The 16,370-nt window shown below is 42.6% G+C and overlaps 1 protein-coding gene across 2 annotated transcripts in view; it reads right to left on the minus strand.

Annotated features, from left to right (window-relative positions):
- The window catches only part of Ipo9 (importin 9), a 46,983-nt gene continuing 30,613 nt past the window's right edge, over nucleotides 1-16,370 (minus strand). For both annotated transcript variants that reach the window (XM_028764654.1, XM_028764655.1), the window contains exons 15-24: nucleotides 9,802-10,028; nucleotides 6,591-6,739; nucleotides 5,631-5,759; nucleotides 4,608-4,883; nucleotides 3,420-3,586; nucleotides 2,383-2,516; nucleotides 1,697-1,819; nucleotides 1,216-1,320; nucleotides 928-1,004; nucleotides 1-502 (exon numbers count right to left, since the gene is read on the minus strand). In XM_028764654.1, the coding sequence (XP_028620487.1) occupies nucleotides 392-502; nucleotides 928-1,004; nucleotides 1,216-1,320; nucleotides 1,697-1,819; nucleotides 2,383-2,516; nucleotides 3,420-3,586; nucleotides 4,608-4,883; nucleotides 5,631-5,759; nucleotides 6,591-6,739; nucleotides 9,802-10,028 (1,498 nt within the window). In that variant the 3' untranslated portion in view covers nucleotides 1-391. The remainder of the gene's footprint in view (nucleotides 503-927; nucleotides 1,005-1,215; nucleotides 1,321-1,696; nucleotides 1,820-2,382; nucleotides 2,517-3,419; nucleotides 3,587-4,607; nucleotides 4,884-5,630; nucleotides 5,760-6,590; nucleotides 6,740-9,801; nucleotides 10,029-16,370) is intronic.

Genomic DNA, 16,370 nt, shown 5'->3' on the forward strand with positions numbered 1-16,370 from the left:
TCCTATGACAGCAAACAGGTATATTTCTGAATATTAATGGTAGTGACTTCCTGTGCTCCTGAGGTGGGGCAAAATAATCAGGAACCCACATCCTAGGTATCAATGTTTCTGGTCTGCCCAACAGAGGATGCTAGGAATGAAGGGGGGCAGAGCTGGGGAGAAAGACAGTTCCAGGTTTGGGGTATCTTCACAGGACTTTGATAAATGTTCTTTGCTTTAGCTTTTAAAATGCCAGCCCTGGTAAGCAAGGGCTGAGTGTCAGTGTCACTGTTGAGGCCGAGGGCCAGAAGCCACTCCAGGTTGAGAAAAAGTGCATCTCAAGGCCGGAGAGGGCTGTAGAACTGTCTGTGGCTGGGCCAGGAGAGGGAGAACAAGCTGAAGATTTTCTTTTTTAGATGCCAATAGTCTGTAGGACCCGCCTCTCGTTGTCGTTAAGGTGGCATGAAAACATTATATAACAGGGCTGCTGAGCAAACTGGCAAAGAAAGTCTGTGAGATACGCCTGCAGGAAGAAGGAGAGAGGCATCAGCAAACATCCCCAAGACTAGCAGTATGCAGCAGGATAAGGACCACCAGCAAGTGGTACAGGAATGCTGGTTTTCAGACAAATGCCAGCTTAAGGGGTAGGTTTTCACATCTGTGGATCTGATGTACATACAACTCAGTGACAATGCCACAGGGAGCCATCTCCTATTCCACCCAGAGAATGTTCACAAAGTAGACTCACTTTTGAGTGATTATTGCTGGTACAGATGACGGGATAAAAATCCCAGCATCCTTCTCTGCCCCAGGGCCCTGAACACCCAAATAGACAGCCACCCACTCCCACTTTCTTGCAGTTCTAATGATGAACCATGAATGGACTTGAACCCATAATATTGCTTCCATGCTTTGAAAGAGTTTGTGACTTGTAAGACATCTTCTCACCTGCAGATCAATCTGATAGAGAGGATCCTTCAGGGCATCAGGGTCGTCTTCCTCATCGTCTTCATAGTAATCCTCCTCTGTTAGACACAGCCAACACAGGCGAGTCAGGACGGAGGCCTACCATCAGGCCTGAGGTGGCATTTACTGCATGGCTGAGGCAGAAGGGACAAAAGCCCCAGGAGCATCCCACATAAGCCCACATCTCCTTTTACTTAGATACTCCATTCTTGGCCCAAGTGTGCAAAGAAACGGTATTTACCGTGTTCTGTCTTTTCTCAAATGGCTTACCATATTTACTTGTAGCAAGAATGTCAGATAAAAGCTGGCCAGCTAAACCATCTTCCTCCTCCTCTTCCTCTTCCTCCTGGTCCTCCCACATATCATTGGAATCATCTATTTGAAGATGAAAAGCAGCTGAAACAGTCATGCATCTTCCCTCCCCAGATCTTACTAGGTCAGAACAGATGGGCCCTGAGGTCTTCTGCAATGTGGTCCCCAGTCCCCAGTGTGACAGCACCAAAACCCTCCCAGGTATTTGAATGGAAAAACCAAAGCTTTTATGAAGGAATAAGGCAGCTGGCTTCCAGCTGCCCTCTCCTTCAACCTTGAGATTTGAGTAGACCTGATAGTGTCAGCCAGGGCACAGCTTTTCAGCAACACTCCACACCACACACTTTAAATCTGTGCCCGAATAAACCTACTGACATCTGACAATATGGAACTTGATTCTCCAAGTTAAAAGTCTCCTGGGAGTAAGGATCTGGGGCACCTTGGTTCCACTCAGCAGGAGTAGCCTGGCGAGCAGCGTTGGCCTCCATGACGTTGGAAAGCTCATTGATAATCAGCTTTAGGATCTTGACCAACAAAGGAATGTTTGTCCAGCGCTCTGGGTCTAGGAAGGAAGCAAAAGGCCTCAAGTTAGACTGTCAGTGAGCTCCATGCGGCAGCACTCCACCCTTCTGAACAGCTCTATAGCAGAGTTCACATCCCTAAAGTGCTTTCCGCCACCCTGACTATATCCAGCAAAGACTGATTTAAATTTAACTCTGCTGGGTACAGAAATAAGGAGAAGTAAGAGAGTTCTGGGACTAGAGATCAGCTCCTACTAGAACAAAGCTGTGAAGCCAGCACAGGATGCCAGAACTTAACTTCTGATACAGCAATCGTGGGCAGCAATCCCACAGACAGTCCATGGAGCCACAGGCCAAAGGTCATTGAGAACCAAGACATGCCGAGCGTCTGTCAGGGCCCCAGAATGAATCTGGAAGCTGGGGAGTATTGTCCCAAGATTATTTTTGTCGATTTTCAACAAGAAGGAGCCACACATTCTGATTTATTGTTTGCTTAGTTTTCTGATTCTTCTTTATGAAGCCCGCAATAAAACCACAGAGCATAGCGTCGCCCTTCCCCCATCCCAGGTATCTGCAGCCCCTAGAGACTGGAAGCATGACTCACTTTTGGCTGACTTAGAGCGGGTGCGGATGCCCTCGTCCATGCTGTAGATCTCTTCTCCCTTCACACGAATATCTTGTAGCCGCTTGTCATCTGCATTGATGCCATGCTGAAGCAGTTTACATAGTGCCACAGAGCTGGCAAGAGCCAGAAAATGCCAGTCAGCTCCCATCTAGAGCTTTTGGCAAGTAGATTAACTCACCCTCAGAAATGAAGACCCTCTCTTTGATGGAGTAACTTCTTTTTCTACTAACTAGAAGAGGTAGCAGAGTCCAGCTAAGAAAGGGACTTAGTATACATGAGGTGGTTACTGATATCTGCTCATCTTGAACAAAGTTAGGGTGAGCAAGCTGCATGATGATTATCCACACTGGTCAGTGTATTTGGGTGATGAGACCTAGTAGAATAAGCCTAGGCTAGAGAAGTTGGGGATTTAGCCCAGGGGTAGAAGGCTTGCCTACCAAACTCAAGGCCCTGGGTTTGGTTCCTAGCACCAGAAGAATAAAAGACAGAAGTCTAGGCTATGGAGATGCAAAGCAAAGGTTATCTATCTATCTATCTATCTATCTATCTATCTATCTACTATCCATCCATCCATCTATCATCCATCTGTTTTTCAAGAAGGGTTTCTTTGTGTAGCCCTGGCTGCTTTGGAACAAGCTCTGTAGACCAGATTGGCCCTGAACTCACGGAGATCCACCTGCCTCTGCCTCCTGAGTGCTGAGATTAAAGGTGAACGCTACCAATACCAGGCTTAAGCTTGGGTTTATAAAGAAGGGTAAGACACTATCTGTACTTAACCAGGCAAAGTCTGTTCAAGAGGAGGTTCTTAGCAGAAATCAGAAATACACCTTGTACTCTACTGATTGTCTTATTGGGAATTTCAACATGGAGATATTAAATCATATGGTTATCAAGAAAGAACAGAGACTACGGGGACAGCTAGGTATGTTAAACAAAAATCAGTGGTGTAAATCAGGGATGAAAGATTTAAATGTGAGTAGAAGTAGAAAGCTCTGAGAAAATATATGGGGCCTCACCTAACTTTGCCTTCATACTGTCCATAGAACAGGTGCTGCCGACTTGTCCACTCAGCCATCACAAACTCTAGGGCAGGCTTCCCAGTTGGTCCTGGGAGGCTACATAGGAACTCCAACAGAGGTTCCAGCTGAGTGTGCACCAGATGAGCAAACACCATGATGAGTGACTAGAAGAGAACAAAAGGTACCCTTTTCAGGAAAAGATCTCTTCTCTTCTTTCTCCTCTCCTCTCCTCTCCTCTCCTCTCCCCTCCCCTCCCCTCCCCTTCCCTCCCCCCCCTCTCTCCACGCAGACACCCCATCTTTCTCTCTTAAAAATTTATTTTATATACATGAGTACACTATTGCTGTCTTCAGACACTCCAGAAGAGGGCATCAGATTCCATTACAGATGCTTGTGAGTCACCATGTGGTTGCTGGGAAATGAACTCAGGACTTCTGGAAGAGCTGTCAGTGCTCTTAACCTCTGAGCCATCTCTCCAGCCCCAAAACAGATTTCATAGACATAGAAGAGGGAATGGGCCAGTCAGTCAAGAAACAGACTCTGAGGCTGGGCATGGTGGCACATACCTTTAATCTCAATACTTAGGAAGTAGAGGCAGGCAGATCACTGAGTTTGAGGCTAGCCTGGTCTATATAGAGAATTCCAGGCTAGCCAGAGCTATACACTGAGACTTCCTCAAATAAAACCAAAACCAAAACCAAACTAGAAACAGAGTCTGGGCTGGAGAAATAGCTCAGTGGTTAAGGGTACTGTTGTTCTTGCTGAGGAGCTGGGCAAAGTTCCTCGTATCCACATCAGTGGCTCCCAACCATTTCTAACTATAGCTCTAAGAGACTAGACTCCATGTATGTGGTGCATATATATGCATGCAAGCAAAACATTCATACATGTAAAATAAATCTGTCTATATACAGCAGAGTCCACTCATAGGTTAGAATATGGAGCTTTCCATGTTCATGTCTCTTGCACCAAAACATTCATACATGTAAAATAAATCTGTCTATATACAGCAGAGTCCACTCATAGGTTAGAATATGGAGCTTTCCATGTTCATGTCTCTTGCACCAGAACAGACCCAATTTTACTTAGTTGTTCTACAAGGATAGTGAGAGAATAAAACAACTCAGGACCCACACACTCATTTGATTCCCATGCAGCAAAATCCTAGTACTCCACTGTCCTTACCTGCATGACACTAAGTGTCTCTGCCTGCTGCATCTTACTGAGGATGGCACGAAGAATCTGATCCAGATTCTCCCCGAGCTCCCGCCCTGCCTTGGAGATGAGGGTGGAGACCAGGCGGCCCACAAAGGCTGCAGTGAACTCTGAGGTTCGTGGGTCAAGGAGCTGGCTCACTACTTGCATCACGTACCATAGTCCATTGTGGCCTTGCTCGTCATGCCACTGGGCTACCTGTTCCAGTGTCACTGACACATAGGCCCGCAAGCATTCACCACCATTCTACAGGGTCAGAAATGACAAGCAAGATTAGCCATTGGAGAACAGATGCAAGGAGATCCTCCAAGTGTTACCGACAGAAGTCTATACCTCATGGGAGCAACAAGACTATAGGGTTCATGTGGCTCCTAACACCAGACAGGAATTTATTGTTTATAGATAAAGACAGGCACTAACATATCCCTCTTTTACCCAATTATCTATCTCAAAACTGCCTACTTCTCATTATAATGACCAATGACCAAGAACACTGAGGTCTACCAGTAAAGATTTACCTTTGGTATTGAAAAACCCTCTTAGATGCAGCCATAATTAGGAATATTAAAGGTCTTCATGGGATGGAGATGGACCTCACACAAATCACTGTCTGCCTAGGGATCTCTACTGTGACCAGGATCTACTATCATTTTCCTACAGCCTTTACAAACAGCCCCAGTAATAAAGACCTGAGACTACCCAACACCCTTCACTTCTCCAGGTCTGTTGACTCTATCAACAAAATATTTAGAAGGTCTCAAATCTAGACCTTTACAGAGGCCATCTATAGGCTCCTCTAGAGCATCAATAAGAAATACAGATAGTCAGATGTCTAGTATTCACACTTTCTAAGATGGTTAACAGACTTTAAAGCACAACCCCACTGGGTCTCTCTGGGTAAATTTGGAGTTGACAGACTTATCACGTCAGATTCCCTATCCTACTATATGGCTATGGTGGGGAAACTCTTTCCAGTCTTCAAGTCTCAGATACCTGCATGGTGGCATTATCATCTGTGTGAAGGGTGCACTGTGCCACAGCAGGGAAAGCTTGACAGATGAGGAGCTGGGAAAGGGGAGGCTTTGTATTTCGAACTACTGTAGTCAAGATATCAATGGCTGTCTGAAAAAAGAAAGAAAAGTCAGAATTACTTCTGGGGAGGGAGGTATCCAAACAAGATGCTTGTCAGGTACATGGAGCTCTCAGCTCCACTAGAGTGCTATAATTTCATTAGCCGTGGGGGTGGGTGTGTTTATAATTGACAGGCAGGATGGTATGTGCGTTTATAATCCTGGTGCTGAGGAGGCAGAGAAAGGAAGTTTCCTGGGGCTTACTGGCTGGTCAGCATACCTTACTTGGCAAGACTCAAATCAATGAGAGGTCTTGTTTTAAAGGAGATAGACTGTGTTGCTGAGGATGACACCAGAGGTTGTCCTCCTGTTCCCAACATGTATACATAGACACAGATTGGTAGTAGTGGGGGAAAATGCCAGCAGGCATGGTGGCACATGCCTATAATTCCAGCGTTGGGGAGACAGAGGCAGACAGGTTTCTGTGAGTCCAAGGTCAGCCTATATAGCTAGTCTATATAGTAAGACTATACCTCACAACACATACACATTCACTCTTACTACCCAGGCCAAAACTTCCCGCTTCTTTCCAATGGTTTCTCTGTGTAGTCCTGGCTGTCATGGAACTCACTCTATAGACCAGGCTAGCCTCAAACTTAGAGAGCTACCTGCTTCTGCCTCCCAAGTGCTAGGATTAAAGGGGTATGCTGCCAATCCCCCCCACCCCTTAAAAAAAAATGTTAGGCAGTCAATCACTGTCCTCATGGACAGAGTAGCTCAGTATACTAATCTCCAAGCTCTGACTGTTGTCCTGTCCACAGGTGGGATCTGTGGGCAGTACCTGTTCTTTCCTTCTCTCACTCACTCATAGCCCTTAACTTACCGCACAGAGCCCTGCAGGGATCTTGTCCGCCGGGGCCTGCATTATGCTGACCAGAGTGGGAATCAGCCTCATCTGCATTGGACCTTGACAGGCTTCAATCTGGGACAGTTCCTTGAAGATGTCCTGAGCCAGCGAGGCGACAACAGGATCTGAGGTGGATAAGGCAACATGGAGCCCTGTCTTCTTCTGGTCTAATGATGCTTGTTTCTTGCTCTAAATCTAACAGGAGTCAAACACTTCTGCATAGATTAAATCTCACACAGCTGGGAAATGGGAAGTAGAACAGCCAGCCACAAGAATCCCCCGAAGAGCAAGGGGATGCTAAGTCTTCAAAACATACAATAGATGTTTTCTTTGGGTCATGGACTTTTTAAAAGCCATTTTTTAAAAGCTACTCCTAAAGTTAAAGTAGGCTTTTCTTCTGGGGCAAATTTTAAGGTCTTTGTTTTCTTGAAACCTGGAATGATAATAAAACCAATGATAAAAGCCTCCAAACCAAAAAGCAAACAAACCCTCCTGATACTTTAAGAACATAAGAAAGGGCTGGAGAGATGGCTCAGCAGTTAAGAACACTGACTGCTCTTCTAGAAGTCCTGAGTTCAATTCCCAGCAACCACATGGTGGCTCACAACCGTCTGTAGTGGTATCTGATGCCCTCTTCTGCTGTGTCTGAAGATAGCGACAGTGTACTCATACATACATAAATAAATCTTTAAAAAGAAAAAAGAATGTATAATTGAAGAAGGAGAAGGAGGAAGAAGAGGAGGAGGAAGAGGAAGAGGAGGAAGAGAAAGAGGAGGAGGAAGAGAAAGAAGAGAAGGAAGAAGAGGAAGAGGAGGAGGAAGAAGAGGAGGAAGAGAAGGAGAAGGAGAAGGAGAAGGAGAAGGAGAAGGAGAAGGAGAAGGAGAAGGAGAAGGAGAAGGAGAAGGAGAAGGAGAAGGAGAAGAAGAAGAAGAAGAAGAAGAAGAAAAGCTGGGGTGTGACTCATGCCTTTAATTCTAGCACTTGTGAGGCAGAGGCAGAGGATCTATATGAGTTTGAAGCCATCCTGGTCTACAGAGTGAATTTTAGGACAGCCAGGGCTACATAAAGAGACCCTGTTTCAAAACAAACAAAAAGAATAAAAAGATATAAAATTTAAAACACTGTTGTCCTGGGCTGGAGAGATGGCTCAGTGGTTAAGAGCACTGGCTGCTCTTCCAGAGGTCCTGAGTTCAATTCCCAGCAACCACATGGTGGTTCACAACCATCTGTAATGGAATCTGATGCCCTCTTCTGGTATGTTTGAAGACACCTACTGTACTCATATAAATAAAATAAATCTTAAAAAACAAAACAAAAAACAAACAAGCAAAAACACCATTCACCATTGTCCCCAGACTCATATATTGAAAAAAAAATAGATTTATTTATTTTTATTTTGTATGTGGGTAATCTACCTGCATACATGTCTGTGTACCCACGTGTGTAGTGCCCAAGGAGACCAGAGTGGGGTGTCCTTTAGAACTGGAGTTTCAGAAGAGTGTGGGCTACCATGTAGGTAACTGGGTCCTCTGGAAGAGCAGCCAATGCTCGCCCTTCTCCTGCCCTTCTCACACCTTTTCAAGGAGAAGTCACACATAGTTCTTAGGGAGTAGTCATGTCGGACTGGAGAGACTCCCAGGGCCCTACCTGTAGCAAAAGGCCCAGCCCTCAGAAAGCAGAGCTTTATAAAGAGATGGAGCTTCTTTCTGGTGTCTGTTTTAAGAAAAGGTCTCACTACATAGCCTTGAATCTGTAATCCTCCAGCCTTAGCTCCAAGGGCTAGGATCATAGGTATGTATACCTAGCTGAGGCTGAGAGATGGAACTTCATGTTAATCTCCCTTACCCACTTAATAAAAGTACTTTTGCCATGTAGTATGAAAAGATACACGCAGTGCACACTAAGGTATATGCTATAAGTAATTATAGCACTGTTTGTAATATAAAAAAAAAAGAACACTTTAGCTCTACATTAACGGAATGGGTAAATAAAACTATAAACAGCCATTTCCATTTCGGATAATTAATGAAGCCTGAGAAGAATGAGGGAGCAGCAGGCACGCTCTTCAGAACATGTTTGTCAAAAAATAAACCCCCAAAAAACCAAACCCCAAACAAATGAAATAACATGTTTAGTATGATATCATATTAGTAACTACCATTCCTCTATGTCTTTTAGCTTCAATTTTTTTTTTTTTTTTTGGTTTTTTTGAGACAGGGTTTCTCTGTGTAGCCCTGGCTGTCCTGGAACTCACTCTGTAGACCGGGCTGGCCTTGAACTCAGAAATCCACCTGCCTCTGCCTCCCAAGTGCTGGGATTAAAGGCGTGCGCCACCACTGCCCGGCTGTTAGCTTCAATTTTTAAAACAAATATCCTTAACATTTTTTTCTGGTATTCAGCATAAATATGTTTACTATAAAAACTTAAAATGCTTAAAAGTATTAAAGGAAAGAAAAGTCTGTAATTGTTCCACCTAGAGATAATACCTTTGATATTTTCAATCATTTTCTTCTGGCATTTTTTCTTCCCAGTATACATAGCTACATGCATATCCTCTTTTAAAACTAAAACTAAAACTTTGTACATTTTTTATGTACATTCTGGGAAAATCTGTCTTTTTGCTTACTTTTAATATTATAAAGAATCTGTGCTGGGTTTGAAAGCCCGTGACTACAACCCAGCACTTGGAAGGATCGGGAGGAGCAGGGATGGCAGGGTCAAGGACAGGCTGGGCTACACAAAGGCTCTAAACTCAAGGGCTGGGGATGCCGCTCGGCAGCAAAGCACTTGCCTCATGTGAACAAGGTTCTTGGCATGCTTCTGTCTTCAGTATTTTCTTCCCCAGTATTGGGGATCAAACCCAGGGCCTCATACACGCTAGGCAAGGGCTCTATCACTGAGCCATACCCCGAGTCTCAGCATCTCCTTTTCCAATCTGTTCTTAGGAAGTTACTTACTTTCCTACTCCATCGGAAGAGCTTTAAATGAGGTCGTTTTTGCATTAGTCTTTTATGTACTATCTTTCCTAGTCCTTAAATGAATAAAATCACAGGAACTGGCATTCAACTTTGTAATGCTGCCAAGTCTATAGGAGAACCGTTTCCTTTGTTAACTAGGGTAGTTCCTAACCCACCAGTTACCACTTCTTTGAGTGCTTCTCATCAATACTTCTTTCCAGATGGCATACCATTACTGTACTTTAGGAAAATGGCGATGGTGAAGGGGCAGATTTTGTTTTCCACGCTTGCTGTGAATTCTGGGTCCACAGTACAAACGATGCACAGGGTCTCCATCACCAGGTTGAGGACCTCTGAGCTGAACTGGGCTGCCAGGTGAATGAGGCCATCAAGGATGCTGGGGAGGAAGGGCTGAAGCACATGTGTACTCTCTGAGACTTTCAGTTGATCACAATAACTAGAGACAGAGATACATAATTAAGAATTACTCGTAAGCAGACCCTTCAAGCTTTAGCCTTTCCAATCTTATATGACAATGTATCCATACATAGCTTTATAAAGCTACTTCTGTAGTTAGCTAGTCTTCATATCTTTCTGTAACATATTATATACCTATCCAGTGCCTCTACTTTCTTCAAAATTTCCTTTTTGCTGGGGATCAAACCCAGCGTCTCATCTCTCATACATGTTTAAGCAGGTGCTCTAATACTAAGCCACCCTGCTATCCTATTTGCTATTTTCTTTAAAATTTCATACAGCCACATCATCACATCCAAATTATGAAGATACTAGGTTAAATGTCTTTTGAGTTCTCAGACTATAATGTTAAATCGCATTACCAAGATTTGGACATAAAAAGCTTGCAAGATGGCCCAGCCAGTAAAGGTACTTGTTTTGCTCCCAAACCTGATGAACTGAGCTGGGTCCCCAGACACTACACAGTGGAAGTTATCCTCCAGCTTCTACATGCTGTAGTTCATGACTAACCTGGTCTACAAAGCAAGCCCAGGTAGCAGAGGTTCCATAGTAAGACCCTGTCTCAAAACCAAAACACAACAACCCACCAAAAGCAAAACAAATGTAGTCTTAAAACATCTTCTCGTTACAATTGTATAATGGGAAACTATTTTTTAATTTCCATGTTACAAACTTTGTTTTGAGTGCCAAAATGAGTTCAATTTTATTCTTATGCATACTTACAAAGTTAGTACTTTACATGTGGGATTTAAACTTCTCTATGCAGTCCTAACCACCTTTTTTTTTTTCTTCAAAAGATTTATTTATTTTATGTAGATGACACTGTCACTGTCTTCAGACACACCAGAAGAGGGCATAAGATCCCATTACAGATGGTTGTGAGCCACCATGTGGTTGCTGGGAATTGAACGCAGGACCTTGGAAGAGCAGTGTTGTTCTTAACCACTGAGCCATCTCTCCAGTCCCTCTAACCACTTCTTAATCAACAAGTATTTACTGAATGTTGCTCTCTGTCTCTTACAGGATACAAATGCTATAAACACACCATTTAAACCTGCACTTTCCTTCTTTTCTGATGGGGATGGAATCCTAGGCTTTGCCTGTACTGGGCGAATGCTCTAGCACTGAAGACACCTCCAGTCCCATGAGTCTTTCCTCTCATCACTGTAGTTAGAAACAGGTGATGAGACAGCTGGTAAGATGGCTCAGTGATAAAGGTATCTTCGGAAAAACCTGATGCTCTCAGTTTGATCCCCAGGACCCTCGTCAAAGGAGAGAACTGAATGCCACAAATTGTTCTTTGTGTGCCACAGCAGACTTATATGCCCACATGCCCTCCTATCATATCCACATAAATGTAATTAATTACAAAATTACAATAGAATTGTTGGGGTTGGTCTGGAGCTGCTATCTATTCAAATGCTAAATATTGGCCTCCAAGATCTGGTTGCCCCCCCCAACCTCAAGGAGATCCTCACATACATCAAGTGATGCTACATAAACCTTTCCCCCAAATTTAAAGCTACTGGTTAAATAAAAGTGGAAGTGGCTATAGCCAATTACTGGGGAAGAACAGTGGTAGCTGGCTGCTCCTAGGGAGGGAGGGAGGGAGGGAGGGAGGGAGAGAGAGAGAGAAGAGGAAGGAAGAAGAGGAGAAAGAAGAGGAAGAGGAGGAGGAGGAGGAAGGGAGGGGGAGAGGAAGAAGGAGGAGAGAGAAGACAGAGAGCACAGGAGGTCTTCATTAGACTAAATGAGCTAGGAGCATGTGGCCAAGTGAAATGTCCCCTTAGGATGAATTGATGGAGTAGAAATAACGAGCCAGACTCAAACAGCAAGTACTTGGGGGAACACAGCTGGAGAATTAATAGTTTAGCATATAGAAAAATAGATAAGGAGTAATTTACCCAATAATTGTGCTAAAGCTGATTTTAAAAATTCATAGAACTCTGCCTTGATTATTTGGGGTCTGGTCTGGTCATATGCATAACTAATAACATTATTAAATAATATTTTAAAGTGCCATTTATATAGAATGGCATTAATGAATATAAATAAAAGCATGGCTTCTCTAAACAACACCCTGTTAACAGGTACGCAGCAATTCTTTTTTAAAGACAGGGTCTCAATATGACTGGTCTGGAATTTGCTATGCAGACAAAGCTGGACTTGAACTTACAGAGATCCTCCTGCCTCTGCTTCCACAGCTCAGAGCCAGGCTTAGGGGTGTGCCACCTCACCCCACTCTTGTTAGTTTTACATAAGGCGCGCTGACTGTGAAGCCCCACAGTGACCAGTGGGATCTTGGTTTATGGACAGGCTTGGCTTTGCCATGGACTGCTTTCCACTCAGTCCTAACTTTTTTCTTTTTAAACTTATTTTTGGATTCACTTATTTCATTTTTTGTTTGTTTGTTTTTTTCAGACAGGGTGTCTCAGGGTAGCCCTGGCAATCCTAGAACTCACAGAGATCCACCTGCCTCTGTCTCTGTTCTGGGATTAAAGGTGTGCGCCACCACCTACCTTGCTAGATTTATTTTTCTATGTATATAAAGCATACAAGTGCCTGGTGCCTGAAGAGGCCAGAGTGTGAGGTATCCTGAAAACGGAGTTATGGGTAGCCATAAGCTACCACATAGTCACTGCTTATTGGCTCTACCAATATGTGTGTGTGTGTGTGTGTGTGTGTGTGTGTGTGTATAAAACCTTACAAATAACTGAACGTCAAAACACTGACCACTAAGCTTACTATTTATTGCCAAGTCTACAAGATTCTTTGCTTTAGTAATGGTAAAAATGTTGTACCCTTAGATCTTGCCCTTTCCGGTTTTAGGCCTTGGCTCCTTCCTTACTACTTCCTCTTCACCGTCTACTAGTCACACCAGACTGCAGTAGACCCTCCTCCTCCTCCTCAGTCACTACAGCAACTCATCCATCATGTCTCAACTTCTCACCATATGTTGTGATAGTTATCTGAGCTGAGAAGCAGACCTTTTAGAATAGAAAAACAATACTGTTGTCCTTATAATTAGAAGAAGGTAATAAAACAACAACAGAAAAGAGTTCAGAGCTGAGCAGAGCCAGGTGCCACCTTACAGTGTTCACAAGTTAGGTCTGGGGTTGGGGCTGGAGGGCTGGAGCGGTGGCTCAGGAGTTTAGAACTCAGGGGTTTGGAGCTCAGAGGTTGCTCTTGCAGAGGACCCAGGTTCAATTCCCAACACTCACAGCACGCTCACAGTTTCAGGGGGATCTGATGTCTTCTGCTGAACTTCCCAGTGCACAGACAAAACACCCATACACAGGAAACAAATATACAAACAATAAAAAATAAGTCAGTTGTAAATATGACTAGAGAAATCTGACACAAGTATAATTAAGAAATCTGACACAAGTATAATTATACATCAATAAATATCTTATATTGTTTCAGAAATCATTTAAGGTAGTTTATACTGAAATATAAGCCACTGAATGGAGGAATAAATTAAAGCTGGTACAAAACAAAAGAGTCAAGATGCTTTGTAACTAAAATGTTACAGTATTAGAAATTTCAGGGGCTGGATTGGTCTGAATGGTTAGGAGCACAGACTGCTCTTCCAGATGACCTGTATTTTTTCCCCTGGCATCCATGCTGGGCAGCTCACAACCACCTGCAAGTCCAGGCCTCCAGAGGTATTCACACTTCCTTGCACATACCCACATACACATTAATTAAATACAATTAAACTTGGAAACAAAAAACTCCATAGTTTTAACAATGTGATAAGGACATAGAGACTAGAAAACCAAAGAGGAAATGACTAAGTTGGAATTTTTGGCCGAGAAGAAAAGATAGCAGGGCTGGAGAGATGACTCAGCGGTTAAGAGCACTGACTGCTCTTCCAGAGGTCCTGAGTTCAATTCCCAGCACCCACATGGTAGCTCACAATCATCTGTAATGGGATCTGATGCCCTCTTCTGGTGTGTCTGAAGAGAGCAACACTTGTCTCTCTTCTGAACTTGTAAGAGAGCAACACTTGTCTCAACTTGTCTGAAGATGAACACACTGTATTCATTTACATAAATCTTTAAAAAGATTAATAAATAATAATATTATTTAATAATAATTATTAATAATTTATTAATAAATAAATCTTTAAAAAAGAAAATATGGCTAAGAATTCTTCATAAGGTTGCTCTTAAACATTTGATATTTTAATTTTGTGTGTGCATGTGTGCATGTGTATGTGATATACATATTTGCACATGTGTTCAGAAGCCTATGGAGGCCAGAAAAGGATACTGGGTTCCCTGGAGCTGGAGTAACAGGAGGTTATGAACTTGGGGCTGGGAATTAAATCCAGGTCCTCTGCAAGCTCATCTCAGCAAGTACTCTTAACCACTGAGCTATCTCTCCAACCCAAAGATTTGTTTTTATTAATTGTTATTTAAAATATTTTAAATAGCATATTAATAACAAAATAAAATAACATATTAATAACAAAATATTTTAAAATATTTAAAATATGTGTGTGGGTATGTGTAAGAATACAGGTGCTTATGGAGACCAGAAGTGTTGAGGCACGGTCTCTCCCTGAACTTGGGGCTTGTTTTCTCTGGTAGGCTGGATGTCAGCAAGCCCCAGTGAGTCTCCCATCTCTCTCCAACTCCTTGGAGCTGGGATTACAGAAGTGTCAGGGCGGTCAGCTTGTTGTACAGGGGCTAGGATCTTAATGCAGGTCCTCACGACTTACACCAATGCTCTCAACTGCTGAGCCAGCTCTCCAGCCTCTCAATGTTCTTTTCTGACTATAAAATTTAAGCTTACTATAAACAAACACATTTATAACAATAATGAAAGTTTCTTTTAAAATCCTAATCTTTTCTGTGAGAATTAATGTAAATAAGTTCTGCTTGACAGGTACTATTGTCTAAAATGTCCCAGAAGACAAGAGGCATTTACCTGAGTATTTAGACACTTACATCAAACTCTTCTCAGTTTGTAACTTTGAACATTTCTGTAAAATCACAGCACAAAGAAGACACAGCTCTTTTTACCAATAATCTGTTTTTAAATTTATTATTTTACTCCTGGCTCATTTTAAAAAAAAGTTTTAAGATATATATATAGGTTTTAATGGTTTTGTACTAGTTGGCAAAGGCTTTAAACTTTTTTCTTTAAACTGTTGTTGTTGTTATTTATTTCTTTATTTCTTTATTTAATGTGTACATGCCCATGTATGAAGACGTCTGGGTGTTTCAGATCTCCAGGAGCTGGAGTTAGTGGTAGCTGTGAACTGCCTGATGTGGGTACTAGGAATCAAACTAGGGTCCTCTTCAAGAACAGTTTGTTCTCTTATCTGCAGAGCCACCTTTCCAGCTCCTGCTTTTAATCTTATACTGACATTTGATATAAGGGATGTTTAATGCCTCAGGGACTAATTAAAGCATGTAGATAAAATCAAATTTCACAAAGGTCAGAGCAATAAAGGCAAGTGGTTAACCAGGTTAGGCCTCCCTCCTTAGTCATTGAAGAGTGGTTTCAGAGTTTTCTAAAAAGCTGTACTTGGTTTCTCTTAGCACAATGAGATTTTAAATTCATTCAGAACCAAAGACAGGCTTTACTAAGATGGCACAGGAAAAGATGGGTTCATGGTTGTAGCACTTATTCAATACACACAGGCAGAATAGGTGATTCCTGAATGTTCCCAAAGGATCTCTCTTCCATTCCATTCTCCCTCTCAATGCATGGATTCTCAATCACTGTCTCAAATGGTAAGATAGGATAGGAACATAAATTTTGTAATTCTCATGCATAGAATTCAATTGAGATGCTTAAATTTGGATCTTAAAATATCCTTCAAAATAACAATGCTCAGGCCTAGAGAGAGGGCTCAGCAGTTAAGAGTACTTGTTCCTACTGAGGACCTGGGTTCAATTCCTTATACTCACAAGGTGGCTTATAACTGTCTACAACTCCAATTCCAGGGGATGCAATGTTCTCTTCTGACCTCTGTAAGTACCAAACATGCACATAGAACAAAGACATGTGCAAGGAAAAAAAAAACACTCATACACATCAAATAAAACTATGAATTGAAAAGAAAATATTTTTCAAATATCAGTGTGTCCTCTGGTCTGAATAGGAACATAAGTAATGCCTATGAAACCTCTAGTCTTTACCTATGAAAAACAAATGAAGCTGGGGAAATGAGCTTGCTTCTATGCCACATTTGCCCACATTTGGACTCTAATACACAGACTACCAACACAATCATGTGGCTGCTAATCAGAGTTATGTCCTTCACAAACATGATGCAAATTATTCAGAGCCTTGGGTTAAGTGC

Source organism: Grammomys surdaster, unplaced genomic scaffold (assembly GCF_004785775.1).
Source record: "Grammomys surdaster isolate TR1022 unplaced genomic scaffold, NIH_TR_1.0 145, whole genome shotgun sequence".
In the NCBI taxonomy this organism is placed as follows: Eukaryota; Metazoa; Chordata; class Mammalia; order Rodentia; family Muridae; genus Grammomys; species Grammomys surdaster.